Genomic DNA, 14596 nt, shown 5'->3' with positions numbered 1-14596 from the left:
AGAACAACCCGAGTGCGGCGTTTTCGAGCGTGTGCTGCTGCTTCTACGCAGTGGCCAGGCTTGGCCGGCTTGGCTGTGGCTACTTGAAGTATAAGACGTGTTGAAAGTGCTTTCAACGTTTTTTTGTTCAATTATTTAATGCACAGTATAATATTTAAAGAATGCAACTTTGCGTGAAACGTATTTTCGTTGAGAGTTTAACACGGCGTACTCGGAGAGTTCAGCTGTAGCGTGCCGCCGCAGCGACATCGTCTCAAGATCTCAACATGTTGCCGCCTCGCGATAAGCCACGCGAGCAACGCACGGTTCATGTTCCTGGGACGTTCAAACCACGAAAAAAGACGCGCTGACAAAGAACGAGTGCTGATAACACCCCAAGGTAATGCTCGATGAAAACTTCAGCGCAAAAAATGCTGCGTATATCCACCGAGGATTGAATACTAGAAGCTACCGCCTACGTCACTGAAATGCTAGACTTCACCACGAACCGACGGTTAACGGTGCCTTCGTTCATTGCAAATATGTCGAGAGCACCGTCGAGCAGCATGACGCAAAATTGACGTCGGCGGAATTACCAGATGGCGCCCTAACTTTTCCGGTTTGCTCAATAGCCAATCAGCGCGCACCAAAGGCGATACTTTTGCGATTGTCGCCTTTTGGGAATACGGGCCCAGTTGGCCCCGACTGTAGGTGAAAGACGCCGTCCGCGTTTGTGCTCCTTGCTTTTTGTCGGCCGATTTCCGTCACCTAGCGCGACATATAACATATAAAACACGCGCGAGGCGACGCTGACCATACTTGCGCGCGCAATTTTCTGGCTTTCTGCAAACGTGGATGAGTGACGTCGTCTGTTGTCGTTTTTCGAACTATTGGCAAGATGGTGGTAGTGGAACCGCCACCTTAACACACCGCGAGGTGGCGACCTTTGCCCAAGCGTCGTAAAAGCGTCGGCCTCGCTCAGCATCACGCTAATACAAACCAAAAATAGCTCTGCGACGCGCGCCTACCTCACCTGGCTGTAACACCGCGTTCCATGCTCACGCGCTCGCCCCGAGAAAAATTGCGGCCGGGCTACCGGGGCGGCACCGGGGCGGCACGACGCGCTTTGCGTTTCCCTTTAGTCCGGCCGTGGTGTTCAATCACATTTTAACATGCCGCGGGATGGCGACCAAGTTCTGCGTCCAATATGCGACGCTCTTCTGGCTATCACACCTTGTTCTCTGATTACGCTTTCACCGTTAACTACTACAGCTACCACAAGGGTTTGTTTAATCATTTAGCATGAACGTTAGTCGTCGGGATGGAGATGTACCACCAATCATCAAAGTGGGTGCATACACGTTAAACGGCGCCATTAGTTGCCAGACATCAATATGCATTCTGCAAACTCTCTTATAGCAATGTACAGTAAGCATTCAGTTACTTCTGTAAGGGCACGCTTTACTTTCGTGTTATTCCGATTCCTATGACGGAGGGATCAACCGTGTTTTTTTTATTTTTTGCCTTTACTTCTATCTTTTAGCGTAGTGTTCTGGTCGCTGCTTGGTCGCCACCGGAGAGATTACACGTACGCACAGCAGATCCACAGACTTTTTCCTAAATTGAGTTATTTGGCTAAACTTTTCCCAGTTAGACGCGGTACACACTTGTACGCTACATAACTCTGACAATTCTGGGCAGCGCTGGCTGCAACCTGCTCTAGTGGCGTATCCGGTGTGACTCTCTCTGGGCTCCTCTTGAAGTGTCCCGAGCCACCCCAGAGACCGAACAAAAAGGACCGCTCAGAGGTCCCCGCCGACCACACCCAATCGGGTGTCACGAATTCAAACAGGTGCGCCCAATCGCGGGCGGTCTCCTCCGAGTTTGAACTCGATGACCTCCGTCCGCCTAAGGAATGATGATCTAAACTAAAGTAAAAAAAAACACACAAGAAGCTACTGCGACATTCGTTAGGCTTCCACCGTACAGTTCACCCCGCATATCTTCAGGCGCCGCGGATGCAGAGTCGCTTGCGTCTCCTAAATGGGAAATAGCCTCTCGTAGGAACAAAGATAACGCAGTCGTACAACAGAACCAGCGAGCAACTCAAGGACACCGCCGTAAACCCTGCTCTTGGGCAGACCCACGACATTGGAAAGAGCCAAAAGTTAAAAGAAAGTAGCTACATCAACGTTTACGCGGCAATATACTTACATACACATGTAAGGAAGAAGATGGAAAAGAAGACGCAAGGGTACAGTTCTTAGAGGGCGAGAAAGAAGAGGAACGGAAATAAACAGCAATGGCGACCGTATTGGATTCGTGATTCGTTGGTGTCGTTACAATACATATCTTGGACATGAGGGCGATCACAAAAATCTGCATTGCAGAATTACCGCAAGGCGGCAACAACCTAGATGAGCTCGATCAAAGCGGGCGCACCTTCAGCTTCTTTAATTGTTAAATAAAGATCTATCCAAGAGCACCGTGGTACTGAAGCTGGATGACGTGGCGTGTGGAAAGTTAAGGCGAGTCAACGGATTTTACCATTGAATACAGGGTCTTCGAGGCAAGCCTCTCCTGCCTCGCAACTGGAGGTACAGCTTCGGACAGTGGGCCGGGCCAGGCGGGTCGCCGAAGCGCAACTTCCCGGCCATCTACAGCGACCTGAGGGCCTATCGTCGTTCTGCTGCCTTTTTCCTCGCCACCTCACACGATTTTCTCGTGAATCAACAAAGCTGTTTACGTACCTACCTACCTCTCTTACAAATAACGAAACACTGGAACGATAACCACATGACCTATTAATGAACCAAGGAACACCTTGTCGTTCATTCATGTCAGCCACGGTTGACTGGTCTTTTGGCGTTGACGCGCTACCGAAGTTTGATATTTTTTTCTTTCTCTCCTCTTCTTCCAGAAACATGCATCCTCTGATGTACAAGTACAAACCCAACAATTCTGTTATTGGGACTATCAAGTGGAAAGACGTACTCCTGCTTTCGACAGCTGTGTGTGTGTTTGTGTGTGTGATGACGCCGAACTGTCTCTTCAAACGACTGCACGGTTTATTCTGTGTCGGGCGTCGGGACTGCCTTCCCTACGTCTTAGAGGATCAGACTCGCCACTTGCCACGGATCATGATGTGGACCTCACGTTCGCGAAAGTGGTACGGCACCCTCGACGACACGAGACGCGGTGAAGTACTGGGCCCGTATTCCCAAAAGGCGACAATCGCAAAAGTATCGCCTTTGGTGCGCGATGATTGGCTATTGGGCAAACCGGAAAAGTTAGGGCGCCATCTGGTAATTCCGCCGACGTCAATTTTGCGTCATGCTGCTCGACGGTGCTCTCGACATATTTGCAATAAACGAAGGCACCGTTAACCGTCGGTTCGTGGTGAAGTCTAGCATTTCAGTGACGTAGGCGGTAGCTTCTAGTATTCAATCCTCGGTGGATATACGCAGCATTTTTTACGCTGAAGCTTTCATCGAGCATTACCTTGGGGTGTTATCAGCACTCGTTCTTTGCCAGCGCGTCTTTTTTCGTGGTTTGAACGTCCCAGGAACATGAACCGTGCGTTGCTCGCGTGGCTTATCGCGAGCCGGCAACATGTTGAGATCTTGAGACGATGTCGCTGCGGCGGCACGCTACAGCTGAACTCTCCGAGTACGCCGTGTTAAACTCTCAACGAAAATACGTTTCACGCAAAGTTGCATTCTTTAAATATTATACTGTGCATTAAATAATCGAGCAAAAAAACGTTGAAAGCACTTTCAACACATCTTATACTTCAAGTAGCCACAGCCAAGCCAGCCAAGCCTGGCCACTGCGTAGAAGCAGCAGCACACGCTCGAAAACGCCGCACTCGGGTTGCTCTGCGCTTTTACAGTGCGCTCACTCCTGTGTTGTGAGACATTCGTACTACCAACGGCCAGTTGCAACAATGACGTCACAGGCAAGTCTTTTTTTTACTTATTGAACGCATCAAATTCTACGTCACCAAACGCGATACTATCGCCTTTTGCGATCGTTTGAGAATACGGGCCCTGGTCGAAAACTGCAGCGCCAAGTGCGTCGTCACCAACGACCTGTGTCTCCTGGACTTCAGCGACGCCGTCGTCTTTCATCTGCCCGACTTCCGGATCTAGGATCTTCCGCCGAGACGCCATAGCTGGCAGAGGTGGGTATTCCACATGATGGAAAACCCTAAAAGCATCGAGTACGTGGATTTGAACCCCGTGCGCGACATCTTCAACTGGACAATGACGTACCGGTCAGACTCGGACGTCTACGTGCCCTATGGCCGGACCGTGGACCATGGCACCAAGCCCGCGGCCACGAAGAGGGACATGAAAGCCCTGTGGAAGACAAAGAGCAGAACCGCCGTATGGCTGATTAGCGACTGCCTGAGTTACAGCGGACGGAAGAACTTCAGTCGAGAACTCCAGCAGTACATGGACGTCGACGTTTATGGTAAATGCGGTCCGCGCGACTTTCCGAAGACCGGAGTTAACGCCTCCTATGAACACTTCGAGCGCAATTACCATTTCATACTTACTTTCGAGGACTCTATATGCGCGGAATACGTAACCGAGAAACTGTTCACTGCTCTCAAGTACGACATCGTGCCTGTGGTGTTTGGCGGTGCAAACTACAGCCGGATCGCACCGCGCCACTTTTACATCGACGCCTTTGCTTTCGAATCTTTTGAGAAGCTTGCCGAGTACCTTGTCGCATTATCACGAAACTACACGGAGTATGTCGCGTATTTCAAATGGAAAGAAAGCCATAGTGTTGAGCCGTTGAAATCGGGTTATTGCGAGCTTTGCACAAAGTTGCATAGCGATCCCACAGTGCGACGAAGTTCATCCTACCAAGACATCAAAGCGTGGTGGCTGGAGCAAAAACGCTGCCGTTTGTGAGAAAGTGCGCCCACCGCAGAAGAAAACACGGGGCCGCGCTGATGGACACAGCTGGAACGATAACACAAGGTTTGTGACGAACACTCCCCGTTCAAAGCGGAGCGACTCCGGCGTCGTGCAGTGGGGGAAACTGGTTTCTCCACTGTTTCCATGTGTGTCCACATCGTAAAACTCAACTCACTGTTTGATTGAGACGTCCCGCAAGGCGACGTGCTGAGCTAAAGAGTGGAGTTTGGAACATTTCCATTGTGCCCAAGTCACTGCAAGCATTCTGCGATTTCCTGCTGAGTCGAAGTTTTATGCTCTGTGATTAGTGCGCCAAGATCTGTAGGTACTGATACTTACACCATCTCGTTCATGTTCTCCTGACCAGTGCGCGGTGTGTGTGTGAGCGAATTCTAGCGCTGCTACTCGTGCAGTTCTGGTGTAGCTAGTGGTGCGACGCCCGCAAGATGTCTTGATGGTTTCGAAGTCCCCGCATGTCTTCTGCGGTTTGCCGACGAGACTACATTTGACGCTTCGCGACTGGCTTCTTCCATCACGTGTGCGAACATTTCTGACATGTTATTTTGCGTTTCTATTGTGTGAAAGGGCGAACTCGTTCTGCGTGTAGCTTTGGCCAGTGCACTTGTTTGAGACGTTTCGAATACGTTTTCCTGTCAATTGTAGAATTCTATATTCCTTTTGCGGTACTACAAACTGATGAGCTTTCCGTTGTCGCAGCAAACAACGTATATAATCGTTTGGATCCCGATGATGCACCACAGCTTTTAGTCGGACATAGCTGCTTCTGTATATACACCGCTTTCATTAACGAGAATGCCTTTACACTAGTTAGATCAACCGTGAAAAATTTTTGCGGGATAATGCCGGGCTATGTAGTTGCATGTACCACATTTGATGCATTCAATGTCATTCGTTGTGTACAAGGAACGATATGGCTCTTAGATGCGCCATATCGTGAGCTGTGATCACTGGTTGTGAGTTATCACGAAACTCAAAAGTGGCACCTCAGATAACAAAAATATTGGGGAAATGAAGGCTATAAAACAAGAAGACCTCTGTTAATTACTTTGTAATAAAGGAAACGAATAAATATTTGCGTGAAAAGCTACTTGATGTGACGCTCTCCGCATACTAGCATAAAAAATGAAATAAATAGAATTCAATAAATAATTCCCTGAGTACATGAGCGATAACCTTTTTTTCTCAATCCGAGCCATAATCCGGAGTGCAATTGCACCGAGACTCTGGGTGACTACACGTGATCACCGCAAATTCATTGTGTCATCAGCTGCACATTTCACTTTTCCTTGGCGACATCAGCTGTCAGAGATGCGGTGAAAGACGGGGTTATACTTCACAATTTGCAGTAAGCCATGGCCGATTGTCTAAGTGTTGCAAACATTATCTGGAAAGGTGCGCACCATCGTTGTCATATTATTCTAATAGCTCACTGTTCAATTGAAAAAAAAACATTTCCGGTGTCGCCTAGTAATTTTTGGTATACATTTTTGGATTGAATGCTAGCGGTGTAAAGGCAACGAGCAGCTACAATATAACCGAACGCGCAAGGGAGAGGGAATACAACTGGTGGTAGAGGCACAGGAGTTGCACTATTGCCTCACTCAATACAACAGACAGATTAACCAAGATCAAAGGGGCTTTAATAATAAAGGCAGTTGTCCAAGCAAACGAATATTAAATCGTGGCTTGGAATAGATTTAGGTTACTTCGCTATATATAGATCAACGAAAGAAGGCAATTTCAGGGCTCGTAGCTTTGTTTGACAAAGCCTCAACTAAAACCAACAGACAATGAATCTACGGATGCCATAAGGAATGTTATTTGTACTCCTCTAACTGTATTTTAGTAGTGATGATATTAATGTGAAGAAAGTAAGAGGCGACGAAAAGACAGCTTGCCGCGGGCAGGGACCGAACCTGCAACCTTCGGATAACGGGCCGATGCCCTAACATTTCACTATAGACCAGCCTGCTACAGATACGAATGTACTCTGGAATTGTCCGTATGTACGGAAAAAGTCTCAAAACTCTCAAAAGTCTTAAATTCTCAAAATTTTAAGAAAGATGAGCCACTGTATAGGAACCGCCCCTCAGTGGCATCTCTGTGACGCCAATTAGGGTCACAGGGTAGGTGACAATGGGTACGTGGTGCTCCTCACAGTAATTGCCGCTGCACATAAAACGCCTAAATCAATTACTCAGCCATCTTGTAGGATATCTTCCTCATCGCGCTAGCGTCGAAGTGACCTCCAGATTGATGGACTGTCCGTTTTTACGAGTCACGTGGTGGCATTAGATGGCAGCACGCCAATGTGTGGCGTAAGCTAAAAAAAGTTTATTTTCCCCCAGTCCAAGGCAGCTAGGAGGCTGGGCGTTTCCCGCTACTTGGGATGCCTCTTCCTTATCGTCTAGAGACATCTTGCAGCGATGCAATGATGTCGCCACCACCCGGAGGGTTCGGTCTACTGTCTAGCATGCTCACATACGGCGAAACGTATGCTCATCTATTGTACTCTCTTCAATGCAGCTGGCCCGGAGCGACTACATTACTCGCAAAATCAAAAATTGGCCCAAGGGTCGCTAAGAATGCATCAAAAACTTCGTTTTCCTTGCCAGGCAATCCGTGACTCAAGTCTCTGTCATCATCATCAAGTCTCTGTCATCTCCTCGAAGTCATAAACAACGCTCACCACTGGCTAAGCTTTTGTACACACCCGGGCCATTCCATACAATTGCATGTGCACACACGGCGGAACGGCCGCGTTTCCTTCAATCTAATAGTCCTTATACCGCAAAACAGCTAAACTATCGGACCAATTGAAACGTGGCGTGGAATCGGCTGCGACGAATCCACTAAACCGTACGAGCACGTGTTCTTCATCACGGCCGATTGTCGACCGAGGGATCACCGATCGACGACGAAGAACAAGCTAAAAACATTGCTGCTAGCATACCCTCCAGTCCACCTCGTTGGATACTTCATCCCGCAAACTCGCCTCTCTTCCCCGAAAAGCCCCCCCCCCCCCCAATCTGGATGAAAAAATTTACATCACTCAAGCACTGATGAAATAAATGGTAGGATTACAACTCGTATACTTGCCGCAGCAGAACCGGCTATCCGTCAGTATTCTGAATTCTTCAGAAAAAGACCAAATTTCGGTGGACCCTACGAAGTTCGGATGCTAAAAAGCTGGAAAACAAAGTATGGGGCATTTCCCTGAAATACCCGACAGATATGATAACAAATCCCGCCTCGCCAAAAAATTTTTCCTCCAAGAACTTGATTTCTTTCTATCTTTTTTTCTCTATCTCTCTGTACTCATTCTTTCGCCCATCAGCTTATGGTATCCCGCACCGCATAAATCACCGCACGTGTTCTGGCAGCGAAGCAAAAGCTGAAGAAGACGACGACGAAGAAGAAGAGGACGAAAAGAGCGCGTGCCGGTTCATGATGATGACCCTTTCTGTTTCCGATGGACAAATTACGGCGAGCTTAAACAACTCCGCCGCTAAAAAAAACGCGCATTCACGAAGCAGGCAAGAAAGAAATGTTGACAAGGTTTAATGAACAAGCCCATAGGCGTGCGCAGGGTTCCTCATTAGGGGGGCGAAGGTTGACCCAACTAAGTCCATGTACGGGGCAGATTTTGCGCCCCCCCCCCCTCTTAGATGATTAGGGGAGACGACCCCTCCTGCCCCCCTCTCTGCGCACGCCTATGATCAAGCCTACGTTTTAGTACCACTTTCGTAGCAAGTGTATGTCGCTGGAAGGTAAACAAAAATTTGATTGATTCTATTTGTTTCCGCGAACGAAGTTCGCTAACCCCATATTCGCGCACTGACGCACATTCATTCACGCGTCACTACCGTTCAAAACATTTTGTTCGTGGAATTGTAACGTTAGGGCAGCGTCAGACGCGAAGCGCCATAAACAGTTCCAGGCAGCAGCGCTAATACAATACTCGGAATTGACAATCAAGGTTCGTCGTTCAGTATAGTCTGTACTTTACTTACTAAGATCTAATATCCTCAACTTACCCGAAACTGGGATGCAATGTGGACAGTATGAACTCCGATATTCAGATGAACATTAAAAATGTTTGTGTAGGGTGTACACGTCCTCAATTATTTTTTTCTTCATTACCGCCGAATCTACGCGAGTTTGTAAAGGAAAATCGTCGTCGGCATTAATTTTTGAAAGAGCGTGCGCTCGCTGTACATCGCTACCTAACAGTAAGGAAGGCTACTTATTCTCCATCTGTTGAGGCGTATGTTTCTAGAATGCATATGTCGGCAAAAAAAAGTGGAGCACGCTCAGACTCACTCATGAAATACATATTGCCTTTAGGACTCGCTCGGACTCAGACTCATCAAAATCTTTCTCATCCGGATTCAGTGGGACTCAGACTCACTGAAATTTTCCTCAACCGGACTCACCCGGACTCAAACTTACCAAAATATTGCTCGCTGGGACTCAATCTGACTCACACTTACGGCTCGATCTGAGTCTGAGTGAGTCTGAGTGAGTCGAGTCATGAGTCCATGAGCACATTGTTTACTTTTTCGACCATTGTGTCAATGCTCTTTAATATCAATATCTCATAAAACTGGTCTTCTACTTGACGTATTTTCATCTCACACCTTCAAATAGGCGTTATCAATGGTTGTAATGCAGTAAGCACATTTTTATCGAAAGAGACAATTCATACGGGATATTTTATCAAGAACTTCTCATGAAAGATTTTGCCAGGGAGAGGTGAAACACTCCTCCACCCGACCCCCGCCGTATCTCACAGCTCTGATCAATAAATATTGAGATCGCGTATGAACGCTAGTGCTTTGCAGTATGTGTGAGAAGACGTGAGTATAAACATGAGTCATCACATGGCTAATAGTAATGCTGAAGTTGAGTAGATAGGAGAACAAAGGTTGACGAACTGCCTCCGCAACCGGCGTTGTTGACACGTGCGTGGCTACGGCAACGCGCCTACGCAACGATAACGTCTATAGGTCTCCCGTTTGATTCCAGCGTGAACGTTCACGTTCAAAAAGGGGCGAAATTCAAAACATGCCGTTGTATGTACGTTCACAAGTATAAAACAAATAATTCGACTTTATGCGAAAGCTATTAAGCCTCCAATAGAGTGTAGCAAGAATATGCCGATGTCATCTGTGACGTCAGTGGAAGAGCACGCTAAAGTATAGGGGAATGTCATTTGCAGTAGTTGTGATATAAATGAGAAGAAATTAAAGTGGACGAAGAGATACCTTGCCGCCGGCAGGGGCCCAACCTGCAACCTTCGAAGAACGCGTCCGATGCTCTACGAATAGAGCTACGGCGGCGGTGGTGCCCCCGTTCATTTTATCGGTTATATATGCACATTTCAACCTGGGACCTGGGAGTGTTAAGCAGCGCCGCTCTTAACCACCACGGCGTGTGTGCAACTTTTTTTCTGCCTCCTGTTGTGACGTTGCACGTGATCTATTTTGCGAGCTGGAAGCTGACCAATAATCCGTCGCATACTTATTATTTTGTTATTTCTATTTATGTACCCACTCCTGCTTAGACCCGAATTGGCAATGCAGTATCTCTAAATATATAGATAGATAGAGTAACAAATAAATAAATAAATAAATAATATCAGTATATATATATATATATATATATATATATATATATATATATATATATATATATATATATCGGGGTGTTGGCGGGGCGGTTCCCCAACCATCTGCGAAATTTTTACATTTCGTACGTGCATATACACACGAAAACAGACACACGAACATTTACTAAAAGCCAGGTCAGACCAACCCCCTTCCCCTCCCCGAGAAAAAAATTCTGGCTATGCCTCCGGACAGGTGCAAGCGTTTTAGTCATTGGAATGCGTTCACAATGGAAAGAGAGACAAGCACACGCGTCAATGGTCCCTCCGCAAGAGGATTGAACCGATGCTTCAAAGAGAACATGAAAGCACATAAAGGAAACGCGCGCACAAATCCAGCATGAACTAAAGTTGTGAGGTCCGTTGGCACGCGTGGAATAGCCTAAAGGCCCGAACACACGTGCGCGTTGCAGCGCGTCAACGCGTGACTTCTTGACGCGGCGCCGCGCTCTCTCCCTGTGGGGTGAGAGGGCGCGCGGCTACGCGAAGCTGCGCGCCCTCCCTCTATTGGGAGAGGGCGTGGCGCCGCGTCAAAAAGTCCCGCGTTGACGCGCTGCAACGCGTACGTGTGTTCGGGCCTTAAGGTCCACCTCGCGGATGACTCTCAGGTCATGCGCGACGTCTCTGTGACAGCGCGGTGCCGTCAGCTACAACCTGATTGTTTAGCGCATCACATAAATGGTGAAAATCATTATCATCATCACAATCGTCATCATCAACCTTCACCGTACCCCCTGAAGGGTAAAGACCTCTCTCACCTTCCGCCAATGAACCTGGTTCTGTGCTTGCTGCGGCCACATTACACCCGGAAACTGCTTAAACTCATCTGGCAACCTAACTTTCTGTCTCCCCCTCGCGCGCTTGCCTTCACTTGGAATCCAGTCTGTTGCTCTTAATGAGCAGTGGTTGTCTTGCCCACGCGCGACATGCCCTGCCCATTTCCTCTTCTCGGTTTCGACTAAGATTCGAATCCTGGTGGTTCGAATCTCGGTGCCGAGCAATTTCCCACCGGATTTAAAAGGGGGAAAAAATCCGCGTGATGATGAAATTGCATAAAGTGATGTGGCCTCACCGGATACCACAGCCGGTAATGCGCTCCCTGACCAGAGAGGGATTGGCCATCCTGGTGCAGTTTGACCACTACCTCATACATGAATACACCAGTGGAGAAAATATTAAGCGTACAAGGTTTTTGTGACCTACACGATATTTGCGTTCGACATTCACTGATGACTTCTGTGACGGAGGCTGCAACGGATCAGATGGCAAGGACAACGAGGGGGCGCAGACGCCACGCGTGCCTCTTATTGAAAATGCGGCACCTAGAAAGGTCAGACTGTGTCACCATCTCCAGCCAACCGTCTCCCACGCAGTGCCGAAAAACACCGCAGCTGTCGCTACCACATACTACAGGAAGCAATAATTCCGCATTCGCACTACAATACACACAAAACTCAATCTGATACAATGGGCTGCTGTCGATCACTTAGTTTTCTTCGGTGAAAATACTTGCGTTTAATTCTTTTACATTATTAAATAGTGTTGTGTTCGTTAGTATGAGCGTTACCTCAGAGCGATGAAGGAGTTTTCATTATCCCCTGCATGTTTCGTATTAAGCAAGGAAATAATTAATGCACATTATATTAACGTTTCAATAATTATCGATAATGCATCGCACCAAATGATTACTTGGGTGTGCAGATTATTTGGGAAAAGTGAAGGCCAAGCGCACTAAATGGCGATTTGACGTGGAGTAGCTCTAATTTTATGATTGACATTTTCAACGAGTGCAGAGCACGAAACCTGCGGCCAAGCTCTAGAAACAATGTTCAACTTCACGATTGGTCAGATATTAAGTGGGCATGAACATTTACAAAATGATATATGTGAAATTCCTCGCACAAGTATTATGATTGAAGGTAAATAACGATGTTTCAGCGACCAAATGGGCTTCAAGAAGCTTAATAGCACAACCCCTTAGGTGACGAACAATTCAGAAAAAAGACGGTACCCTGGGCTAAAACTGGTCGAATGTAATTAAGGGCCAATGTAGCTCCGTTGGTAAGAAATTTTCATACGTCAAAGTTTCACCTTTCAGTAAAGTATATGAGGTTATAACGTGCCAGCGTAGCATGCAGAACGAGTGCTGATGTCAACAAAAGACTTTGAAAACAACGTATGCGTGCATGGTGTAAAGCTCCTTCTCGTGAAAAATGAAACTCAGTGGCTACAAAATGTCAGCAGCTATTGTTATAAGAAAGTGCCGCGGCAAGTCGTAGCAAGATCTTTTCGTTTCTTCCGGAAGTTAACAGAGCCTTTATCCGAACAGCGCTGTCTTCTGATGAGAGTGCAGTATTTCTTGCAGATGCGTCGTAATACGAATTTCTAGCTTTGGAGCGTGCGTCGTACGTTTCTGCGATAGGTCAGGGCGTCAGTGCATTAGCCATAATGATAGAATGAAGTTCCAGCAAACCTTCATCGCTTACAGAGGTAGTGCGTGTAATCAAGCTGGTGATGGCTTGAGGCATTTGGGGCTTTCAGAGTTTTCCACATTTCCAGGAGATCACCAGGGGAAATATTTTAACGCTACGGGATCTGTTCGCATAAAAACACATGCCTGGTTCTTAAACTTATGTTTGTGAACCGTAACGTTTCAAAAGCACACGCACGCAATTAGCAAAACAAACATGTGACCGTTCTGTAGCACAGTGTGCGTAGTTGAACAATAAAGATTCGCAGCGTGCATGTTAACTAAAGCGGACTGGGTGTCTGTGTGTCTCATCTTCTGTCGCTCATTGCCCATTAGCAGTGATTTTGCTGTGGGAAACACCGGCACACACTGCATGCTTCGCCCCTCCACAGGCTTCACGTTAGTGGAGCTGAAACACCCTTCCTTACATGCTTCACCCTTCTCCAAATTTTTTATCCGTGTCTTAAGTTCCAACGCAAAGCAAGCTGTCTAGTCGGTGAGCATGGATGCCATGCATCGTTTATGTGAAGAATTTTCTGTTGAATAAAATTTTGACTCAGTCACTCCTCTTTGCATGATAAAGACCGAGCTCCCTCTGGACCCGCCTCAACATACTCTTCAGGAGTGCCCCGTAATGGGAATTAGCCACAGTTACTAAGTGCATCATCATCAAGAAGAATTGACGCAAGCCGCCACACACCGTTTCCGTACGTGGTTCCTCTGGTCACGACGCCCGAAAGACGACCGCCGTGGGACGCTTCCAGGCCACAGTACCTGCTACCTTTTCTTCGGTACATCTGTTTGCATATTATACAGAGATTCTCGTAAGGAGAGGAAGGAAATAGGAGAGAAGTGGAACAGCCTCTCACGCAGGTCAATGCCTCTGCGTGTTTTATCTGCAATCGTGTATAACCAACGCCTCCTCTAGAAACATGCCTGCGGCGTCGCTGGCTATCCCATTGTAGCCGTCCTGCCTTGAGTTGCGGTCGCTTGTCGACAGATGGCGCCACGTTCTCACCTATTGCTTTCAATGGCGCTGACGTGGTGTGACGTTGAGGGAGGTAATGTGCGCATGCGCAAATGTGTATTGCAAGCGGCCACCGCAAGGATCGCCAGCTACTTCCCTCCTTATAAACAGTGAAGGAGAGAAAGGGTTGGGCAGGAGGTTTTTGGCTGACGCGGCAGGCACCTTTCTAGAGGCGTTGGTACAACACCTACCACCGCGATTTCTGAACAATCTGTTAACGGCGAACAGTGGAGAGATGTCTTGTCACATATACTCGTATAGTGGCAGCACCCTACCGTACCTAATGTCATACTACCAACATTGCATAGCATTGACTAAGTTTTGGTGAATTATCGTCATATGTATGGCTATATGATTGACTAATCCGGATAGTTTTGTCTTGATCGTGGATAGTGCTGTATAATGTCGGCTAATATAAGATATCCGCTGCTAAAAGAGCGGTCTTCTCTTAAGAATAATAACAACAATCATTGGTGGTGGTGTTTTATGCGCCGAAACCA

At 47.4% G+C, this 14596-nt stretch overlaps 1 protein-coding gene across 1 annotated transcript; it reads left to right on the top strand.

Annotated features, from left to right (window-relative positions):
• The first annotated feature begins 4178 nt into the window (after positions 1-4178).
• On the top strand, positions 4179-4904 carry LOC119398911 (alpha-(1,3)-fucosyltransferase C). Its single transcript, XM_037665725.2, has one exon. It carries the CDS (start codon positions 4179-4181, stop codon positions 4902-4904), a length of 726 nt encoding a protein of 241 aa, XP_037521653.1.
• Positions 4905-14596: the final 9692 nt, after the last annotated feature.

Source organism: Rhipicephalus sanguineus, chromosome 7 (assembly GCF_013339695.2).
Source record: "Rhipicephalus sanguineus isolate Rsan-2018 chromosome 7, BIME_Rsan_1.4, whole genome shotgun sequence".
NCBI classification, from domain to species: domain Eukaryota; kingdom Metazoa; phylum Arthropoda; class Arachnida; order Ixodida; family Ixodidae; genus Rhipicephalus; species Rhipicephalus sanguineus.
Note: the sequence above shows the minus strand (reverse complement) of the source record. Positions and strands in the feature narration are given on the sequence as shown.